Source organism: Spermophilus citellus (assembly GCF_964194105.1).
Source record: "Spermophilus citellus genome assembly, chromosome: 6".
NCBI lineage: Eukaryota > Metazoa > Chordata > Mammalia > Rodentia > Sciuridae > Spermophilus > Spermophilus citellus.
In genome coordinates this window covers 36,392,141-36,414,938 of record NC_138187.1, presented here as the reverse complement: position 1 = coordinate 36,414,938, position 22,798 = coordinate 36,392,141, and the positions used below count along the sequence as shown (strand labels likewise).

The 22,798-nt window shown below is 54.8% G+C and overlaps 1 protein-coding gene across 1 annotated transcript in view; it reads right to left on the bottom strand.

Moving 5' to 3' along the window:
* Nucleotides 1-6,650: 6,650 nt before the first annotated feature.
* The window catches only part of FOXK1 (forkhead box K1), a 55,813-nt gene continuing 39,665 nt past the window's right edge, over nt 6,651-22,798 (bottom strand). Inside the window, exons 3-9 of the mRNA XM_081299418.1 lie at nt 13,455-13,611; nt 12,852-12,998; nt 12,023-12,216; nt 10,800-10,966; nt 10,429-10,713; nt 9,252-9,476; nt 6,651-8,739 (exon numbers count right to left, since the gene is read on the bottom strand). Of these exons, the coding sequence (XP_081155544.1) occupies nt 8,462-8,739; nt 9,252-9,476; nt 10,429-10,713; nt 10,800-10,966; nt 12,023-12,216; nt 12,852-12,998; nt 13,455-13,611 (1,453 nt within the window). The 3' untranslated portion in view covers nt 6,651-8,461. The remainder of the gene's footprint in view (nt 8,740-9,251; nt 9,477-10,428; nt 10,714-10,799; nt 10,967-12,022; nt 12,217-12,851; nt 12,999-13,454; nt 13,612-22,798) is intronic.

Here is a 22,798-nt window from a genome sequence, read left to right as displayed (position 1 = left end):
TCTTGTTCATTCATGTATATTTGGTTTGCTTCCAGATGTTGGCAACAATGAAACACACTGCAGCCATGATCTTTTACTGGGGATGTGTACTTGCTTCTCTGGTAAATACCAGGTTCCCAGAGTAGCTCACTGTTATGTGCCAGTGATCCACATCTACCCATGCCTTCTCTCCACACGCACATATCCAAGCTTTAAGGATTAATATTTGAACTGTTTTTTTTTTTAAAAAAACTTATGTTTGCACAAAATGTTATTTTAAGGTCTTGGTAGTGAACCATAGTCCTAAAAACAATTTAAAAACCCAAGACTAAAAACAGATGTTAATTAGCCAGTGCAGCTCCCTAGAGGAAACTCATTCTCAAGCTTGCTGTTTGGCTAAAATCTTGTCATGAATCTGTTAATGTCATGGTATGCTTATGGCTGGAACTGTTTATCAAAAAAGGAGTGACCGGAAGGGAGACCAAGAAGCAAACAAACTTCAGCTATAACTAGGGGCAGCTGTGAAGTCTGAAAGATTCCAACGATCTATTCAGCCCAGTGAGACAGTCACGTGCACAAACACCGCAGGGCAGGGCCTTGACAGGATGTATTGTGGCAAACACACATTTTCACAAACTTTCTACTCGAGGGACTCTGCATTAATCTTGTCAATTTGGGGGCCTTTAGAGGAGGACCAGCCTTGCTGCAGGTGACCAAGAGCACTTTGACATCCTCAACACTCTGACACCTCTCAACTTACCCATGTCTGTGAGGTCAGTGTTCGTTTTGCATGGAAGGAAACAGCTTATCCCAGGTTGAGGTGCCACAGCAGGAGGAAGTGTGGCAGGGCAGGAGCCTGACCCCAGGTTGACATCAGAGCCACTGCCTGGCCATATTTGCTCTGTAGCCCTTCATGCCCTGGAATAGGTGAGGGCTTAGCACACATAGATGTACAGAGAATCTCACCTGGGTGAGGGCCCCTGAGGCAACTTCAGGTACCTGTGGGTAGCCCTGATCCAGCTGTGGGTGTGGGCCCAGGAGTAGGGGGATGGCTCAACTGGCTGTCCCTCATCATGTCTTGAGGAATGGCCTCAAGCTGTCCTCACATTCCTGGAACTGCAGATACTCTGGCTCTGGAGCTTGGGAGTCCCAGTGCAGCAATCAAGGCACCTGTGGAAACCATCTTTGTCCATTGGCTTCTCTGGGGCAACAGACCACCAAGAACAAGTGAGAGGAAACACAGCCCCCTAGGAGCTGCCCTTCAGCCTCCAGAGCACGTTGGGGGTGCTTTCCAGGGAGCAGGAAGGCCATCTGTCAGTCCAAGTGTCTGTTCAGCCCAGTGAGACAGTCACGTGCACAAACACCGCACAGGGCCTTGACAGGATATATTTGTAGCAAACACACATTTTCACAAATCAATAAATCAATCACAAGGACCAGTCAATCACAAGGACCACCCGGAATCTTGCTATCATTTCTTTAATATATAATTTTATTTCTGGTTATAGAAACAAATGCTAAGAGGAGAAACAAAACTTCCCCATCCACATACAACAATTTAATAGATAAGAACAGTTAAATGAAAAACAAAAAGTAGAAATTTTAAACTTTGTTATAGCTTTAAAACATTTAACGTCTGATACAATTAGAAATCACATTCAGATCTCAACTTAAAAAAAAAAGTATGGCTCTGTAATAAAAAAATACTGTATCCCATATGAAATGAAAAACCCATGCCGGGCTGCTTTTGACGTGGGTCTGTTGGTTTTTCTGATTCCAGCGCCTGCTCCTGCCCATGGAGCTGGTGTGTGGATGCCATCCTGGGTGGGACCTTCACCCATTGGCACAGGACACAGCCCAAGCTCAAGAACCAGAATCCCCACTTGACAGGATACCACTGCTTTTTAAAGCACTGATTATTAAACATACTGTGAAAATACTTCAGACATCCACTGTAAAAAAAAAAAAAAAACACATACACACACGCGCACGCGCACACACACACACTCCCCGAACAACACCCACCCCCCAAATTATTTTTACAGGAGAATTATTGTTTAGGTAAGAAAAATCAATTTCAGTATTGGCTTTAACCCATCCTAGCACACGCCGAGCAGCCAGCCTTCAGGGACGCACCAAAGCCTAAGGAAAGACCTGGAACAGCTCCTGCCTCTTCTTTCCTCTCTGCCACCTTTTCCTGAAGCAGGAATCAAGCTATGTTAAGTTAAGGTATAACGAGGAATCCAAAATGCCTCCCTCCAAGGGAAGTCAGGAAGGGAAGGAAGGGCAAACAAAATATTTGATTTTAAATCCCTATTTTTATTAATTAAAAAAAAAAAGGGTCTGGCCCAGCTAAGCCAGAAATTCAGAGGCCACAGACACAGTTTGAATCCACACAGGCCAGAGTGGTTCACACAGGGGGAAAAACCTACTTCAGAGTCACAGGGCTCATCTGGGCTCAGCCAACATATCTGGGAGTTTGGGGACAGTGCTAGATGCTGAAGCCCACAAGTGCTTTTACTGCAGGGAGAGAAGCCCTGGGGGATTGCGCATGATGCCGGGACCTGTCCTCATTCAGGCAGCCACACGTCCTCTGGGCCAGCCTCCTGCACGCTGCTCACTGTGTCTTGCGGATCTGATGAATCAAACGGGCAAACCATTCCAGAAACAAGATCCCAGATACAGAATCTAATCCAGGACTCTTCTAATTCTCTGCTGACTCTCTCATGGGAAGTGGGCAAGAAGAGAAGGAGCCCTCTCCAGTGTCCTCAGCAGCCTACAGGTGACTGAAACCAGGAAGCAGCTTAAAGATGCTGCTGGCTTGTGGGGTCTGCGACCCCAGGGGTCCTCTATGGCCAGTGACTGGCTGCTTAACCCCAGTACCTAAGAGGATCTGCTGCTGCTCACGGCCCCAGGGGCTTTCTTTCCACCTGTGTCTAGAAGGAAGAGCAGATGCTGAGAATGAATAAAATCCTGTGCCTGGGTCTCTGCCCAGAGAGAATGGAGGATGCCTAAAATAAAAAGTAACTGCTCTCTTAACTGTTTTCTAGAACACTCTGCAGCCCCAACCAGCCATTAGGGTAAGTAAAAGAAGCTAAAAATTCCCCGTGGCTCACTAATTGAGAGAAGGATCTTCATTTCAGCCCTGCCCCAAAATGCAACAGAAGCACCCAGCTGGGTGACAGGTGGGGGCTCCTGAGGAAAGCTCAGTCCTCATCCTGAGAACCTCTGCCTGCGCCCGAGGGCATACCGTTTCAAGGAAGGACACTTCTCAGGGCAGGTCTAACCATGGGCAGAGGTGACCACAGGCACAGGGAGGCTCACCAGTAGATGCTGCTGACTGCTCCCTCTGGCTCACACTTCTCTCTTGTGCCCTCAGCCTTGCCCCCTAGAACCTCCGCACCACCTACAAGGGAACAGCACTGGCTCTCCTGCCCACGGGGGACCTCTGGTGATGGGCATCTGGTTGGCCTCACCTCTGGGGCAGCACTGCCCTGGCTACTGCACCAGACCACCTACGTGTGGTTCTGGAATACTCCTTCCAACAGCTGAGCTGAGACCTGGAAAGGGGAGCATGGATTTTTTTTTTTTAAACATAAGTATAAAATTATATTCCCTAAACAAAGTCATTGAAATGGGCCTGTTTTCTGTTTCAGGTTAGAGGAAATGCCCACAGGAATATCACAAAATCCCATGCTGCAAAGCTGCTGCCACTTCAGGGGGTGCGGGCAGGTAAGCAGAGCTGCTCCAAACGGGACCGTCCCTTCTACAACTGTAACATCTGAAATTCAAACCCAGACCATGGGATAGGGTCTCCTATTGAGGAATGTGGGCCAGCTCACTAGCCTGCAGGGCTGCAGTACTGCCGGGACACCCTGCCGGCTCTGATGCCAGCCCCTCCCTCCAGTTGCTCGCACAGCAGCTTTGGGTACTGAGAGAAAACGCGGGGAGCAGATTTCTTGCACCAGACCTGAGCAAGGACAGTGAGCGTATGCATGACCAGGACCAGGTCTTGAGCCTTCCAAAAACCTTAGCGTGACAACAAGGCATGCAGAAAGCAACTTGTATGACAAAAGGGAGTCGCAAAGGACAGGAGCACAACGGGAAGTGGGCAGGCGGAGATGGGCACGAGACCTCTGCTCCAGTCTGTAATCTGCCCTCACCTCAAAGAGCCCACGTACACACTGGGGAGCCTCCAAAGCCAAGTCCCAGCTGAAGACCAGTCCTGTCTTCATAGCAGCAATTGGAACAATTTAAATTGTTCTTATTAAATAATATTGCTTCTAGGCAGAGGTATCTGAAGGAGCCCTGAGACGAGGCTGTGGGTGAACACATTTCCATCCTAAGCCGAGACCAGGAAGGTCGGCCAGGCTCTGCTCTCTGTGCTCAGCGGAGTGGCCCACGACAGCAAAGGCTCCTGTTCGGCACATGGGGACTTTTCTTTTTTTTTTTTAATAGTACAGTCTTACTTTTCATATTTATCTGTATTTACCACGGAGCAAGCTACTGGGCACTGAGGCGCACTCTCAGAGGGTGAGGGAGCGCCCAGGACAGGTGGGGAATGTCCCGAGAGAGGGTCCCGTCCCTTGGACCAGATGAAGTCACTTAGGTGCAAAGGGGAATTTGAGGCTTTTGAAGAAGAGCAGAGAGCTCCCTCCCACCAGCTGCATTTGTTTCTGTGCTGTAAGAGCTTGGGGAATCCTTTCTTCCTGTCCTCCTCCTGCATTCAACTAAGCTCTTGTCTCTTCAAGTGAGGTCTGTTCTCCATGAAGGACTCTGACTCCGAAGTCAGAGTGGCACATGCAGAGCTCTGGCTGGGATGTGCAGCTCTGGGCACCAGCCACACCTGGGTCTCTGGTTACTGGCTCCAGGACAAGTTCTGGTAGGAACCAGGTATGCCACCAGTGTAGAGATTTCTGTCTACAGAGAGGAACCCTGGTACTGGAAACTCCCAGCCCACCTGGAATGTCCCAGGGAGGCTCTTCATTTCAGAGGAAATAATGAGCATTAACTAAAATGATCCTAGGACCTCAAGCCACTCTTTCTCCAGGCCTGGGGAGGAGAGCAAAGAGCCCCAGGAGTGGATCCCGAGATTGGTTACCCACCTGGAGACAGAGGTGGCCTAGAGGGGTGGGGGAGTCTCTGTCCCTGCCATGGTGAAGCTCTACCAGATCTTTACCTCCCAATTTGGAAATCACTCAAGCATGAGACCTAGGTCCATGACACATCCATCCAGCAACGCCCACGTCTACTCCCACCCTTTCTATTTGACTTGGGTCTAAATAACAAAAATAGAAAAAAGAAACCCAGAAACCCCAAATAGGAACAAACTAGGCCTTGGGTGGGAAACCACGGGTCCTCCACCTGCCTGGGCCTATTCCCCACCCCGTGTCTTCCCGGCCTGGTCTCAAGGACAATGAGTCTCCTTCTTGAGTTTCTCAGAGACAGTGGGTTAGTCCCCTGTTAGACACAAGGGACAGCCAACACCCGAAGTGCATGGAAGGAAAGTGCCACCAATTGCCGCTGGACACACGAGAGACGGACAGAGGGATGCAAACTGAGGTCCCAACAGCCAGGCGAGCTCTTAGGGTAACTTCTGACTCCCAGCACCACGCCAGCTTGCTGGGGAGGGCTGGCCGTCTTCACACACTCTTGCATCTGAGTCTGGTGACGTACTGAGTAGGGAGCGGCTGGCCAGGCACCCGGGTCTTTGGAAGCTCCAGTCAGAGCAGGGCCAGGCAGGAGGGAGCCTCCCCGGCCATCGCCTGGACCTTGGACTTCGGGCCTCCACCTTGGGTCATGCCAGAGCCTAGAGCCTGGCACGACCCAGAGTAGGTTCTCTTGCTCCACGTCTGCAGTGACACCTAATAGGCCCGAGCCCGATGGTAGAGGTTCTCCTGGCCTCTGGGTGAACTCTGGTTTCCAAGACAGGCTCAGCTGCGAGGCCTGCTTGGTGGCTCTGGAGCAATTGCAGAGCTCTGGCTGGGATGTGCAGCTCTGGTCACCAGCTACGCCTGGGTCTCTGGTTACTGGCTCCAGGACAAGTTCTGGCAGGAGCCAGGTATGCCACATGGTGGATGACCAAAACCCTTCCAACACCATTTATCAACCCAGCGTGACATTCCAGCCTCCCCACCCGCTCCCTGCGCAGAGTCTGCACTGACCCCAAGGGCACTTCTCTGTCCCTTTAATCGTGAGACCCTCCACGAGCAGGATTCTGGGAATGGGTCCCTGCCCTCCCTGCCCCCTCTGCCCCTCACTTGGGCAGTGTTCACAGTGACACATTCACAGTGACACAGTACAGAAGACAGGGACCAGAATGTCTCAGAAGCTAGAAGAGCAAACAAGTTGGAGCCAGAGTCAGGAACCTACAGTTCTGGGCAGCCACCACCCAAGCACCTCCTGTGGCTGTCACTACAGTCCAGAATCAAACAGAATTCCCCACAGAGGTGACCACGTGCAGCCAGGGAAGGGAAAGAAGCATCTGATGACCTTAACATCCCTTGTCACAGGTCCTCACCTAGGACTCTCCCCGTTCCTGCTTCCCGACCCACGCACACACCAGGCACGCGGAAAGGCCCAGGAAGGGGAAGGAGGAGCCGCTGCGCGCGGAGGGTGCTATGGCAGAAGGGGTCCGCCCTCACCCTGCCTGTCTCCTGGAACTTCACCAAGGCCAAGGTATAGACTTCAAAGAGCTTATTTCCCAGTTAAGGTTTAGTGCCATAGAAACCCCTGGTCTGAGGGGCTAAAATAATGACAGTGACGGGTTTTCCCTGCAGGCAGAAGGAAGGTCAGTCTCCCTGCCCTACCTCCAAATCACCTGGGAAATTGTCCCCTCCATTTAGAGGTGGCATGTGCCCTGCCACTCCCTGCTGTCCAGGGACTGGATGTCCCGGGGTCTTTTCCTCAAGGGCAGGGCAGAGGAAGCTGCTCCGCTGGCGAGAGGCTGTGAGGCCAAGGGCAGGTGCTGCCCTGGAGTGCTGCTGTTTCCGGCCGTGGCCACTCAGAGGACCAGCGAGAGCGCCTGGCCACTGCAAGGCCAACTTACGCGGATGCGCGAATGCTTCCTCCGAGGGTCCCCCGGGGTGGCTGAAGGGCTCCAATCTCATCCCCTCACTAGGCCAAATGGTCCACGGCTCCTCAGCTCCAGCTTAGCTCCTGCTTCTGTGACGTGGCTCAAAGTGCTGCTGGTCGTATGGACATGCAGAGGGACATCCCTAGGTGCCCTGGAGCCCCTTGACCAACTGCAGGGAGCATTCTGTCCTTTGGCTCTCACCTCGTTGAAGTCAAAACCAGCAGAGCTGGCGTGGGCCTGCCTGCCAACTGCTGCATGGTGGGGAGTTTCCTTTCGGCTAAGTGACCAGAGTCCCCGAGCTTCTGACAGAACTGGTTCCAATTTCAAACAGTGGATGGATTTGGGGGAGGTCAGGAAACTGGAATGTGGTGGGAAAGGCAGTGTGAGCAGATGTGTCCCAGTGGATCCTCAGTCCGGGGACAGAGCTGTGGGGACCCTGGGGTTTACCCTGGTCTTCTGGTGACACACATGAACGTCCTCCTTGCCAAGCAGGCAACTGACTTCTGCCTGGAGCCCCGTTTCCTGGGCGTGCGGCTCAACACGTGTCCAGGGCTGGCTGGAGACTGCAGCTGCTGACTTAAGACTGACCTTTCACCCAAAGCATGTTGACACCAGGCGGCAGCCGCGGATCCTTCTTGAAGTTATCAGACAGGGCTGAAGCCAGGAGAGTACCGGCCCAGTGCTGCTAAACTGTCTCAGGCAGAAACCCAAGGGACACAAGCCCTCTCGTGTGTGCCTGAATTGGTGATAAGCCTGAATTCCGTGTTTAAACAACAAGAAATACTTGGGGTCCAAAGCCAAACCAGACCCACCCCCCCCCCATCTAATTAATGCCAATATTTTCTGTGTCATTTTGGAAAAGACACCATAAAACAGTACGTGAGTGGCAGTTCCTGCCTTTCTCTTGCCTATTCCCCATCTATGACAAACAGGAATCTGTCCCATTCCCGACCCCCGAGAAGGCCTTGGCTGGCACCTTGCTGAGTTCCTGTCGGGTCCTCCAGGCAAAGGCTGCTGCCCCAGCAAAGGCCCCGAGGCCGGCGTCCTCCTCCTGGTGGGTGGGCGGTCTTGACAGGTTCCTGAGGTGCTGGGCCAGACCTTCTCCCCATGCCTTGACCAAAGGGCCCGGAGAGGCAGTGGTGCAGGGAGCGGGAAATAAACACACGAGATCCCCAGGACCATGCGATCAGTTGTCGGAACTGGTTTATGTGTTTTTGTTTCACACCGTGGGAGGGCAGAAGGCAAAGTGGGAAGGATGGGTGTTCCAGGCGTGGTGGCCACCGCTCAGGTGGCAGTGCTGCAGGCAGCCCTGGGGCCCCTCTCCTGGGTCCTCGAGCGCAGCCGTCTGCACTGTGGGGCCTGCTCGGGTTCCTGTGGCATGTCCTGCTCCACCTTATACAGGTGACTTCACTCTCCGGTGCCTGGGCCCTGGGGGCTGGCAGCTGCCATCACCCCAGCCTGTGTGGTCGCTGTCCCACTGGGTTCCTCCACCCGGGACCTTTTGACCTCAGGTTCCCCACTGGAGGAGGCTGAGGTGGCGTTGGAGGTTGCTGGGGTCGGGGTGGCACTGGCCGCCATGACTGCTGCTGCTGGCTCCTCGGGGCCCACCTCACACACCCGGGTGACCACCACCGGCGTGGACGAACTTGCCTGGGCTGCAAGGAGCTGCAGGGGGCTGGTGAGGGCTGGGGTGAAGGAAGGAGAGGTTACCTGGGAGTCTACGGAGGACCAACACCCATTCTCCTTGGTCACCTAGACAGGGGCCTGGCTCCCAGCTCTGGCTTCTCCCAGGGCAGTGCCCAGCCTTCCCCTTTTTCTCTGCCTGCCCGAGGCACACTTCCTTCTGACTCCCTCCAGCCTGCCAGGAGCCCACCTCAGGCTCTCCTGCTGCTGCATCTGCCTGATCCCTAGAGCCGTGCCCAGGGTTCCTCTCCCACCTCTGTCACACAACACCACCTGCCTGGGACCACCCACTTAGACCTGAGCCCACTCCAACCAGGGCCCCACCCCATGTTCCTCCTCCGACCTCCCGTCTCTCCACAGTTCAGTGTGGCCTGCACGGCACGGGGACATCTGGTTTTCCCTACTGAGCTGCACTGTCACAGTGATGGGACTGGAAAAGCTCTGGTGTGCTCATTGATTGTGGGCAGGACCCCGCTGCTCAGGACTCGGGCTTGGAGAAGGGGCCGGACCTCACCGTAAGCGCTGCCAGCCAGACTGTTCGTGGGGACAGCATGCTTTCCATTCTGAGTGACGGCCCGGACTGGGAGATGGTGCTGCCCGATGGTCACTGGTGTGGCTGGCTGCAGGATGGTGACTGTGTGTCCAGGAACCCCAGGGGCCATCTGACTGGCCACTGTCTGGATGACTCGGCTGGCTGCAGGGATCGTGGCAAATGCAATGGTGGGTTTCTCCTCCAAGCCTGTGGGGCACGAAGCGAATCAGAACCACCCTGGGCAGGGCCTGGGATGCAGCTCAGCGGTCGGACACTTGCCTAGCATGTGAGTTCAATCCCCGGCACCACACGAAACACAACAGAGATAACTGCATTTGGCCAATGAGGTCATCAAAGGCCACAAATGCCTCAGCAATGGACCTGCAAATGGAGGTGGGAGGAGGGAGCGGCCCTGGGAGAAACTGCTTCTCAAATGAAAATCCCACAGAAGAAACGTGTTTCCAAAAACAACAACAACAACAAAAAAAGACAATTAATAGGATTTTGAAAAAATGTACCTTAAACTTGAGCCAACCCAAATCCCAAATTTAATCCGCAAAACAGAAAGTATTATTCGGAACAAAATGGTCTTGTTTTAGTGCCATGGCTTAGTCTTTACCAAGAGACAGTTTGTATGATGATGTATTAAAATAAAAAATGGCCACCAAGACTGAGTGGACCGTGATCAAACAACACCACCTGCTTAACTGGGAAGTGCCCCTGAGAGGTGCTCTTCAGCACAGAGGCACTGGCCGGCCCACCCTGGGGGTCCCCTGGGATCTGGACTTCTTTTAGGAACTTATAGCATGACTTGTCCCTCCCAATAACTTCTAAAGACTCCTCACCAGCGTGCTAGAGGTCACTTCCCCAGGCTTATTCTTATTCCTTCTCCTTGAGAAAATGTTAAATGAGTTCCAACTAAACTCAGTGTCACTTTGAGGAGAAACAAAATTCAAGGCCGCAGCCACGTGCCACAGGCTGCATCCTCAGCCAGGCGAGGGGGCACCTGGGGATAGTCAGTGATGCCTTAGAGGACACAGCAGCAGGAGCCGCCCTCCCTGAGCCTCCGCCCGACAGGCCAGCTCTGAGGCCCGTGGCCCAGGCCTGGGCAGCAGCATGGCAACCAGCGCAGCTGAGACGAAGCAGCGGCTCTCATTACCTCTGGCTTCGCCGCCCAGGTCCAGCACGGCTGTGCCCGTCGTGTCATGGGAGCCCCCTGCCGAGCCCTGGCTGGCGAGGATGTAGCCATTGGCTGAGCTGGCGGAGGTGGTGACCACCCTGACCATGGTGACGGTAGGGGCTTGCTGCACAACGTGGATCGCGTGGCCCGAGGGCTGCTGTGAGGTCACTATGGAAGCTGGCATGTAGGCAACGGGCTTGGCCACTAAGTTGGACGGTCGGGGAGGCACAGCCATGATCACTGGCTGAGCGCTGACAGGGGAGCCTGCAGGGAGCAGAGGGAGAGAGGACGTGACCCTGCTGGCCCTGTTCAGGGCTGTCATGCCAGGAAAGGACAAGACCGGGCCTCACCGGGTGCACTTTGGGAACACCGATATTCAGGAACAGAGGCCGACTTGGACCCCAGGTCAGGGTCGTGTGGAATAGGGGAGCCCTCCCGAGACAGGCACTCTGGAGTCTGCAGGCCACTGGAACGAGGGGACATCAGCCCAGGGTGAGTGGGTGAAGCCGGAGCACTCCTGAAAAAGGAAAAAGAGAAAGGACCAGGGTGGTAAGTGACATGTCACAGAACCACTAGGACCTGGAAGGTGCCACACACCACAGCGTCCCTCCACCCGCCACTTCAGGCTTCCGAGGCACCTCTCTGTCCCTGAGGCATGTCTAATTCTGTCACCTGGTGATATAGCCCTAGCTCCACTCAGTGGGGGTTGAGTGTCGGGGGCTCCCTTAACCAGGGGCATGGCGTTGCCTATGGCTCCCAGCAGTGCCACAGTCAACAGCATTTGTCTCCTGAAAGGTACCAGAATCCTTAAGAGTGGCTCGGCTTCGGTGTCAAAGGACATAGCTCCTGTTGGACGGCCGGCACAACCAATTTGCCTGAGAACCACATCTGTAGGCCCCAGACCAGAAACGGGAGCCTGGGGTCCGGGGCAGCCTGTCACAGAATCGAGTCTGAAACAGAAGCCTGCGTGGAGCGCCTGAGGCTGATGCTCATCTTGGAAGCCCTCCATCCCCTGCCCAGCCCGGAGCCACTCATCCGACAGGTGAGCGTGGGAACAGCTGCCAGCCCATCAAGGGGCAGTCTGCTCCTCCGGACTGAGCATGGCCAGGAACGAGTTGGGCTAGAAAGGCCTTCACCTTCCAGGCAGGTGCCAGCAACCAGCAAGAAGGTCCACCTGACAGCCTGTCAGTCACAGTACCCACTCGATTAACAGTGGAATTGCTTTTGAGCTCACCAGCCTCATTCTCATCTGCTCCTTCAAAGGTCTGGACCATGGAGGAGGGGAGCAGCTGGCTGTGCTTGGGACCCCTCAGTTCCCTGGCAGAAAGCTCGGGTTCACAGGCACTGACAGGTACCTGTCTTCAGTGCATCGCACACTTCCACTTCTAAGAGCTAACACATTTGAGGAGCAGTCAACAATCTACTGATAAATGGAGTGATGAGTCCAGAAGTTCAGTGGTCCTGAGACTGTCTCAAGAAAAGGTGGAGTTCTGTGGTGTCTAGAACAATCCGTGACCCTCTACACCTGGAGAAGTCAGCTTTCCTAAGCGCTCAAGGACAGCAGGGGGCTTACCGTGAGGACAGAGGCCCGAAGGGGGTGCGGAAGCAGGAGACACCCCTCTGTCTCCGTTTTCGGAACGCCTGTTCCACAAGCTTGGCTTCTGAGGCAGGGTCTATTCGCCAGAAGGAGCCCTTCCCAGGTTCCTCCTGGGAGCGCGGGACTTTGATAAAGTAACGGTTCAGAGAGAGGTTGTGCCGGATAGAATTCTGCAGGGAAGCAGGGACAGTCACTGGTCACTAGCATGTCAAGAGCACATATCCCACTGCCCCGAATCTGCATGTAACGGAGCTGCAGGACCAGAGGTGACAGGAATGGATGGCCTGCCCTATGGCTGCCTGGTGACTGTGCCTCATGGGGGACCTCCAAGGGTCCAGGGCAGCTTTTCCTATCCAAATTCCACTCAGGTAAAACCCATCACTGTTCTTTGCAGGAAAAGCAAAACAAAGAGACAAGCCACATGCAGGAGCATGTCTGCCACCCAGACCTGAGTGGGCCTCCGGGGTTCAGAGCTGATCTTGAGCAGAGCAGCAGATGGGAAATAGCAACCAGGGAAACACAAAGGCAGGACACAGGTCGGTTATGCCTGCTCCACAGCCCAACCTCCACGAGCGAGACTACAACCAGCACATGACATGACGTGCACAGTGTCCTTCCAAGACGACACAGGACCCCCGTGGGGTAAGGATAAGAGCACAAACATGTGGAGAAATTAATGAGATGCCGGCTGAACCGCGGTGGCGCTGCACACGGATGTCCCCGAGGCTGCCATGTGGCATCCCGGAGGGCACCTGTGAATGGCCTGCCCAAGGCCACGGGCTGTGTCCTCGGCCCCCTGCCTCACCTGCCAGCCCTTGTCGGCCGTCCTGTAGTAAGGGTAATGCTTGGTGATGTGGGCGTAGATGCCACTTAGTGTCAGCTGCCGGTCCTGGGCGGAGGAGATGGCCTGTACAATGAGCTGAGCGTACGAGTAGGGCGGCTTTGACTCATCCTGTGAGCAGACCACGGGGTTACCTGGAGAAGGGCAGGGTCCACCCGCCGTGTCTCCTGCTCCTCATCAAGCCACCCCAGCTGGCGCTACACTCAGCCACTTGTGCCCCATGGGAGGAGAAATTAGGTTTTTATCCTGATTTAAGTTTGAAGTTTCTTACCTGCTCAACATATCAAGTCAGTTATCAGATGGAAAGAACCAAGACACAACATTATAAGAAAAAAAATATGTCATTCTTCTCAATGTCATTGTCATTCAAACTCTGAAATCATTTTGTCAGTAGGAGACGGGATAGGGAGGAGCAGGGTGCACGAACCCAAGTTATCACCAGTGGCCAAGTGCATCATGGGGCAGTGCCTCCCGTGCAACCATGTGCTACACCCTGGAGTGCCTGGCTTGTGTCACTCAGGAGCCTCTATCGCCCACTCCCGGTCACTGCACATATGAGGCTCAGACCTTGGGGCTGTCCCCGCCAGACGTGTCTGCCTGCTGCTCTGAGGCGGCCTTCGCTGCAAACTCTGCGGCTAGCTGCAAGTCCGAGGTCACATTCTGGACGAACCGGTAGCCAGAGGACCCAGCTCCACGTGGACTGGCTGGGCAGGAGTTGGGGACACTGAAGGGAGGAAAGGACACACTGTGAGTTCACAACCCAGGGAAGGAGGAATCTGGGCAGGACAGGGTTTCAGGACCACCCTGGATGGGGTGACAGAACTCACTCTCCTCCTGGAAGTCCCATTACACCACACAATGCTCTCCAACACAATGAAGCACAGAGCCACGCAGTGTTGAAGACAGGACCCTGGAGGGGCAATCCTGTCTTACCCCAGCAGAAAGCTCTGCTCCAAGGCCAGGCTACCTCAAGTCCCGAGCCTGCAGACAGGTCCAGCCTTGCCCAGCAGGGCCCAGGGCGCAGCCTCAGCCCCAGGCAGGAGGAAGACTGAGCTCATGTCTGTGGGAGCCACGGGATTGTGCTAAGGTGTCCACAAGATGGCACCCCAAGAAAAGGCTCTGGGTTGAGACTGCCAGCTATACACGCAAATAGGGGGACCAACCTGTGTGGGAGGCACGAGGGCCTGGGAAGCGGGACAGTCAGACATTACTTTCCTATGCACATAAATGCATCACAGTGAAACTCCACACAACATACGACCACAAGAATGGGGTCCTAATTAGCATAAGTCAGACTCCACGTAAGTATAGCATGTCAAAATACACGCTACCGTCACGTGTGCCTAAAGAGAACCAAAAATACATAGATCAAGCTTGCACACAAACAATAATATGGAATATGTTAACAGGGGGGTATTCATAATAACCAAAAGATGAAAATAACTTAAATGTCCATTAACAGTGAATTGATAATAAAATGTGGTCTGCCCATCGGAAAAAAAACAAAACAGGGAGCACCAAGGGCGGATGAAGCAGGGCACACTAGGTCTCCCAGGCCAGCCCAGCTCAGCCTGGTCTCCTGCACCCTGCGGCCCCTTCCTCCTGGGTGGGAGCAATAACCCTCAGCTAGACGTGACACCACGGGAGTGGGCTGTGCAGGGCCTGAGCAGCCCTGTCCTCCACGTGTGTCATGACGACACCACGGTCCGGCTCCCTGGACCCACAGTGGCCTGTGCTGCTCTCAGGGCTGTGCTGTGGCCGCCTCCCCTGGTTGACTGGGGCAGGCTCTGCCGATCACACCACATCAACATTTGGATTCTGAAAACAATTTCTTTTCCGAACCTTTGAGAGAAAACTAACTGAATATGGCAAGTGGGTGTAGCAGCCCAGATCAGAAGTGTTCCTGGTCCTCGTCCTGCTCACTCGGGGCCCTGCCTTACTGTCCCAGCAACATGGGCAGACCTGTGATGCCACCCCACCCAGGGCCTGTGATGGCAGGAGGCCAGGCCCGGGAGGGGATGCACTTCCAATGCCCTTCAGGCACCCAGAGCCCTCTCCAGGGAACCTGCCCTGTGCTTGGCTCCCTTGTCCTAGAAGCTGTCAGAATGTCCCCTCCCCAGCTATCCAAACAAATGTCACCACTCATTCCAGACATTGCTTCTGGGGGCACCCTCCTGCACACTGGAGCCCCTCAGGCCTCAGGCGGGCTGCCCATGGGTCACCTGTCTTGGCTGGAAGCCACCCCCACATACCAGGGGCTCAAGAAATGCTTGCTGGATGAAGGAAGGACAGACGGAGAAACGTCCACACTGACCCGGGAGAACTCAATTCTGGTCATCACCTCTGCAGTAATGAGCCAAGCAGAATTCTGAGGACTCTAATTGGAGAATTCTTACTCTCTGTCCACCTGTGTCACCAAATTTGGTAGAGACAGGCCAACTCTGTGCATGTAGAGACTCTTCTCAGGTGGTGTGTCCCGCCCTCCAGCCCCTGGCAACGAAGTGGCTTAAGGCCTTGGTCACATGGAGATCGACAACCATAAATGAGCTTGTGAGAGGGAGAAACGAAAATAAAACCTTTCCTGAATTCAACTCTGAACCTGAACTCTAGCACGAAGGTGAGGCAAGGACTTCGCCAGAAACGGTGTCCAAGACCAGGATTTCTTCACGATTCCACCAGAGGCAGCACAGGGTGGGCCCAAGGGGACTGCGACGTGGTGGTGCTGGGCGGCTGCTGGGGGCTTCCTGGACGCTCCCTGGGACTGGAGCACACGAGACCAAGAGGTGCCACCCAGAAGCACACCTGTTTCGGGAGCCCCTGCCGCGGTTCCAGGGATGTTTCCTGAGCAATGGTGGAAAGTGCACCCCACACCCACAAGGGGAAGCCAGAAGCGTCGAGTTTGATGGAGGTGACCCATGGCCTTGGCCAAGGTCGGCTCAAAACGAGGATGGCAAGGGGGTCTCCTGGCTGCTGTGTCTGCTTGGTGCCGCAAGCCCTCCTAAGAGTGGCGGCGTCCAGCTGCCACAACACCCAGCGGTTTCTCCTTAGTGCCTGGTAGGGGACGGGTGAGGTGTCTGCTCAGGCCTTCCTGCCCTCCAAGCGGCTCCTGTCTCAATGCATCCATTCAGCCACCCTCCCCAGAGGGTTGTGCCTGGAACCGCCACCTCTACACAAGGGCCACACCCAGGGGGAGGCAAAGAGATGCCACAGGGCCTGGAAAAACCCAGGGCTGGGAAACTCTGGACTTGAGGAGAGGCTGGAACACAAGGCCCCAGCCAAGAGGGCTTTGGAGCTTGGGAACGGGCTGCTGGCCTAGGGGCTGCCAGGGAGGATGACCAGGGTGTGCAGGTCCACACCACGAGTCCCATCTTGCTCCACCAAAAATCTCGGACAGCAATTGAAGGGAAAAAAAATCTGAACAAGCTCTTGAGGGGCCGTTGGTCTCAGCTCTGCCTGGATGCCAGGCATCATTCCAGGAAAGGCAGACGCGCTGTGCCTTGGGGAGGAGTCCAGGGACATGCCCTACCGCCCCTGCTGCTCGGTGGAGGGAGTCTACGTTCTGAATGGGGTAAAGGCATTGGGCTGAGCAGGACCCAGACCAAACCACGGTGTGGAACAAATGCCCATCGTCCTCGCTTCTGAAGCAGCCGGGGCTGGAGGACAGGCTCCGGGCAGCTGCAGCTCACCCTCTTCCCTTTTATGGAAAACAATTCCTAAGTCACATTTCCGCTTCAGGCAGGGAAGATTGGAGGCCCTGAGCACGCTCCCCAAGGGCTGGCCTGGCCTGGCAACAGCCTGTGCTGGCCAGGACACCCCATGCTGGCCCCATGACATCCAGGGCCACACCCTGGAGCCAGGTCTGGAAGCTGCTCTGGTGGCCGCCCAAGGCACGCCTGGCAACACCACACTTCTGCGTCCAGGGCACTGGACAGGCTATCGGCCGGATGGCCCTCAGCCTCACTGCAGTAAGAATTCAAGTCGAGGAAAAGAAATCTGACAGACAGACGGCCAGACACCCCTGGGCAGCCTGCCAAAGCCAGGATAGGCCTTCTCCAGGCACAGAGCTGCCGACCTCCAGAAGGACCCTGACAGATGGCTCTATTGGAGAGCCCAAACGGGACCCCGAGAGGGCCAGGGACCCTCACCACTGTCCCCCAGTGCTGGTCCCTGAAGTCAAAGCACAGACTTAGGGGCCGGAGGGCAGCTGTGCAGAACCAGAGATGGCTACAGTGTGAGAAGTCCACGGGCCCCTGGGATCCCTGGACCCCAGACCCCAGGGGAGACAAGGATCAAGTCCATGCCCTAAATGTCTGCTGGGCTGGGGAGGCTGCAGGAAGCTCTGTGTCCTCTGCCCCTGAGGCAGCCCCTGCAGCACCCTTGGGAGGCTCCCTGGGGGAGGAGGCCGGTCTCACCAGCAGAGCCCACTTAAGGCCTGGTCCAAGTCCTGGTCCCCACCACCTTGTTCCTGAGCCTAAAGGCTACCATGGTGCACCTGTCTTCAGACAAGCTTCCACCAGGCAGGGGCCACGCAGAACAGAACAAGGAGGAGGGGACACAGACGAGACCGCCACATGCCAAGGAGAAGACAAAACGACAGAACAAGACACGGCGAGTCTTCTCAGGGGGAAGAGATGCCGTAGGCAGGAGCTGGCAAGGACGCCATGAAAAGCATATCCTAGAAGAAAAGGCTCCTAAAAATCAAACAAACAAAAACAACAAAGGGGGCAGGAGAGGGAGAGTGGAGAAGGTCCTGTGAACCAGAACAAGAGCCAAGAGGGGACAGAGGCAAGGAATGGAGGGGACCTGGGGATGCCCCTGGGTACAGAGGACAAGAAGGTGGAGCATGGCCTTGCGGGCCCTAAGATGATGTCCTGGAGTCTAGGAAGCACGTCCTCAGCCTGAAAGGACCCCATTGCATGTCTGGCCAGGGGATGGAAAAGAACCCCCCAATCCCAGGCGGGGGAAAGCAGCCAGAACCAGACAGCATCCAGCTTCTTACCGTCAACACTCAAAGCCAGAAAAAGGCTTTAAATTCCGAGGGAGAGAGGTTTCCAACCTAGATTTCTCTACCCAGTAAAACCATCCAAGCAGGGGAATGAAAAATAACAATCATTTCCAGGCAGGGAAGATTTTTTTTTAAATGTCCCTCTCCTGGACCCTTTCCCAGGAAGCGAATGAAGGATGTTTCCCAATAAACAAAGGAGCAAAGCAGGAAAGAGGAAGCCACCCCTTGAGTCAGGGAATACCAGTCCGTGGGAATTCCCCAGAATGACAGAGAAGATGATCCTACGGTCAGGGGCCCCAGACCCAGGTCCCGATTAGAGGCGGCAGGAAGGCCTCACAGTGAGACTCATACACACCCAGCAGAGCGCACAGGAAGTGCCACACTAGGTACACAGAGGACCAGCCAAACAGAAAAGCGGAATTATGAACTCCAAGGAGGGGGAAACAAGGCGAAAGAACAGGAAGGAAATGGCTGGGCATGATGATGACAACACAGCTGTAATAAAGAAATGTCGATTCTAGTGGAACCGAAGAGTAATGCAGCTTTACTGGGAGGCTGGGGTGGGGAGGGACGGTGACATTCTTGATCTTCACATAGGAAGTCCAGTGTGACACCTAAAGCTGAAAACCCCAGGGACAACCACATAAGTCTGTGGCTCAGAGGCACACAGACAGAGCCCAGAAGATGAGTCAAGAGGGACAGGAATAATCTCTGGGGGGTGTCCCGAGAAGGGTTTCATTTTTTAAAATGTCCACATTATATAATGTACATGTAGTGCTTCTAAATTAAAAAAAAGAAAGAAAGAAAAATATAGTGAAAGGACATTTTCAGAGAAAAAAATTGTTAGGACCTACCTTGAAGAATGCCCGAGATTCCTTAAGATAAGTGAATGAAATGCCATAAAATCCTGAGACACTACCTTAGAGGACTGACTAGTCTCTGGAATGCCTTTTGCCCCAGTGAAAAACACCAGCTAGCCCCCAGCTGTTAGCTATTCTCAGACAGGCTTAAGACCCAGACCCATGCACATGCTCAGGCTAAGGATCAGTCCCAGATTCTGTGACTCTGGGCAGGGGCGGGCCTCCCGGGCCTCCAGCAGCCCTGTGCCCTACAGAGGCTCCTGCTTCCCAGGAGTGCAAAATTTGGGACAGGCTTCCACTGCGCAGCATGTGCCCCCACAAAAGCACACAGCAGGCCTACCACACAAAGGCCAGACATGGCCCCTGAAAGGCTCCTGCGGTGATCACAGGAGAACTGGGGACGTCCCCACTAACCCCACTCAATTATTCCAGCAGTTAAGAGCCAAAAATACCTCTGCAAAGGAGGGAAAAATAAAAGGAACACAGAAGAGAGGGTCCCAACCTCTCAGTGTGGAGGAACCCACTTTATTTTCCTCAAGTTTTTAGACGGGGAAGGGGACAAGACGGGATGGGGCTGGCGAGGCCTGCAGGTACAGGCAGGAAACAGGAAGCTGGAGCCTCATGATCTACAAGTGCCAAGGCTCCCAGGCCAGCCAGGCTGGGTCCCTGCTGTGACTACCCAATGTTTGTACGCATTGTTCTTAAGGCCAACACTGGATATAAAGGAGGAGTTGCAGCTAGAAATTGGAGCAGGACGAGTCATCTTGAAGGAAGGACCCACGGTTACCAGAAAAACAAAGAGTCCAGGAGTCTCCTTCTCCACAGGCCCCTATCCCAGACCTGCAGTGGACATCTGAGACCTGGGATGGCACCCAGCCCCATGGGAACCTTGCTGTGCCCCCTCCACACGTGTGGGAAATGTTCTTCTTTTCACCTAAAGGAAGCACCCAACAGCCTGTCTTGGGCCTGCTCCAGTCGCAGATGACTCTGGCACTGGGACCTGCCTGGAGCCCAGCGCGCCCCACTGTCGTGCCCTGGCTGAGTGGGTGGGTGGCACACTGCTCGGACACATGGGACAGAGGTACGGGCCCCAGGATGGCACTACTCAGAATGATGATATGCAGTTTAAAATTCCACTTCTGGAATTTTCCACTGAGTATTTTCAGAATGAACCTGACTTCATTGGGTAACCGAAACCAAGGAAAGTGAAAGCAAGGATGGGGAACCACCGGGCTAACGTCTCTAAGACCCAGACGCACCCAGCAGGTCAGGTCAGGGTGACACACCTGGCAGCAGAGCGCAGCTTGGGCACAAGCACCATGATTTAAGGGGTCCAGACTCAAGCCACTTGTTATGTAATAAAACCTCCCCAGCGAGGCCCACACTGGGGCAATCCAGAGAGGCCCGGCAGAAGCAGTTTGTAGAACCTGCCCTCTCCCCTTTCCCACTTCCTTTGTCTCTTCATCCCCCATCCACCGCCTTTCCTCTTGTGTAAATCCAGAGGTTTTCTTAAAGCCTGGGGGCCATGGCTTAGACTGGCCTCTGTTTTTATAAGGCCTGGAAAATGATTAACCCATTCGCTCTTTCCTAAAAACACTTCTTTACAAGAAAAAGAAAAGAGTGCTGCTAAAAGTCGCAGAGTTTATTTCAAAGAGCACTCATTCATTTTCTGGGTGCAGTCCTTCTGGGCAGGACAAACCCCCAAACCACGCCAGCGAACACACAACCACAGGCAGCACAGCCCACCTGGAGCAGGGAGCCCTCCGGCCGCCAGGCACCGCCAGGCCTGGGTCGGGGCCGGGGCCTGGGGCGGGGTCGGGGCGGGGCTGGGCGGGGCCGGGCTGGGCCGGGCCGGGCCGCTGCTCAATTCGGGAAGGATCCCGCAGGCCACAGCCACCGGGGACCAGTTGAAGCCGCCGGCTCGGGGCCAGCTGCGCCAGGGAGGAGCCGGCTCCGGAGGTCTTCCAGTGCAGCGATGCGGCGGCCAATGGGGTAGCGCGAGGCGAAGACACACCAAATTAGGAAAGTGCTGGAGCGGCGGCTCGCCCCGCCCCTCGGGACCTGGCGGGAGAGTGGCGGGCAGCGCATGTTTGTAAACACGCCGGCTCCGCCCCCACAAAGAAACTCAAACTGAAAAGCGCCCTGGCAAGCCAACCCCAAGGCCTGAGGTTTCTGAACTCTCAAGTGAATTTCAAAGCGCTAAGATAAACGGGTGTCAAGGGTGTCAACAAAGGTCTTCTTGAAACACTAAAGGTCCAGACACAGAGCAGAACCCAAGTCCTTAGTCTCACCCAGCGCCCAGGAACCCAGTCCCACACACCTGATGGGAACCGGGGGGGGGGGGGGGGGGGGGGGCAGGGACAGGGGTCACTGACCCTTCCAGCTCCAACAGGAAGAGCAGGTTACACACAAACCCAGAGCTGCTACGACCTGGGACTCAGAAGCTGCAGCCAACCAGAGCTCCCCTGAGCCCATCACCACCGGCTCCAGAGAGAGGACTCCACACCTGAGCCTTCACTCAACCTTCACCAGCTGGAGGCTATTTTTATTTGGGAAATAATTTTAGTAAGTCTGCTATATACAAACCCAAACATTTCTCTTTCTGAAACAGCTTCTGTTCAGCTGGATTACAAACTGTTGACTAATAGCCCACACCAGTCCCAGGAGGAGGGGTGAGCTCACCCCTCAGGGGTCCCTAAGTGGCCCATGGTCTGGCTTCCTGTGGACAGGGAAGGCCTTTGCTGCCTGCAGAAGGCAATAGACACAGGCAGAATTAGCAGGTCTGAGCACCTGGAGGCTGGAGGAATGGTCTTGGCTTCCACTCCACCAGCTGATTTAAGGTGATACTGGATCAAGATTTAATTCCACTTGTGGTTCCCAACAGCTCTGTTGAGATGCATGTCAACACCACACACTTTGCCCACTGAGTGTACAATACAGTGGTTTCAGGGAGTGACCACGCCACTGTCTGATTCCTAAACATGGTCCTGTCCCACCCCTGATGGACACCCCTCCCTTCACCCTGACCAGGCATCCACTGGCCCACGTCCTGCCTCTGCCCATGGCGTGTCCTGACCCCTTCGACCAGTAAGAGTACCTCAGGTCTCTGCTTGGCCATGTAATTGCCTATTGTAGGGACAGGTCACACGTCTGCAGTGTCTACACTTTGGGGTCATCTTGAATAGTGCTGCTGTGAACACAAGCTGAGTCACTGCATGGACGTGACAGTGCACTACTGAGTCACCTTTTTGGGAACTGCCAAATTCTCCACAGAGGCTGCCTGGGGTCTCAAGCTATAATTTTTTACCCGCATGGGAACTACACACACAAGTGAATGTGATAGCATGGTCACAAAACGACACTTGACAGCGAGCCCTGGGCTGACTGTCAGGACTGCACACAAGCCAGGTGTCTGAAGGGACAAAGGAGGTCACACGCAGAGTTCAGGGACTGGAACAGACCACTCCAGAAATCTGAAATGGGGTTAAGAAAACACCAATCTCTCGTGAAGCTCCAAGGACTAAGTCCTAATGCACAAGCATCGAACGTCCTTGTGTCAGGCAATTGTCACTTACCATCACCGACACCACAGAGAACTATTAGGGCTGGCTTTACAGATGGGGACATGCCTGAAGGTGCACAACCACTGACAGCATGGCTGGGACCACACTCAGATCCCAGACTTGAACTCTGTGGTGGCCGCCTCCAGGGCCACCCCAAAGAGACTACCCCGTGCTGACTCTGGAAACAGGACAACTCCCATCAACTTCAACACAAGTGACTGGCCTCTGAAAAGAATTCCAAGGTAGAAACTCAGGAAGAATCAGGCGCCCACGATGGAGTAACTGCTGGGGAATCCCGCTCCCAGGGACTGTAGACAGAGGACAACGTGGGGTTCTTGCACAGGCCTTGAGAGGTGCAGCGTGCAGCCCAGAGGGACTGCCGAGTGAGGCTGGCCGGCAGCACGGGGGTGCCGGGTCTAGGGGTTGGCACTGGCTGTCTCTGCAGAGTGGTTCACAGCATCAACACCCCGACACACCACTTCC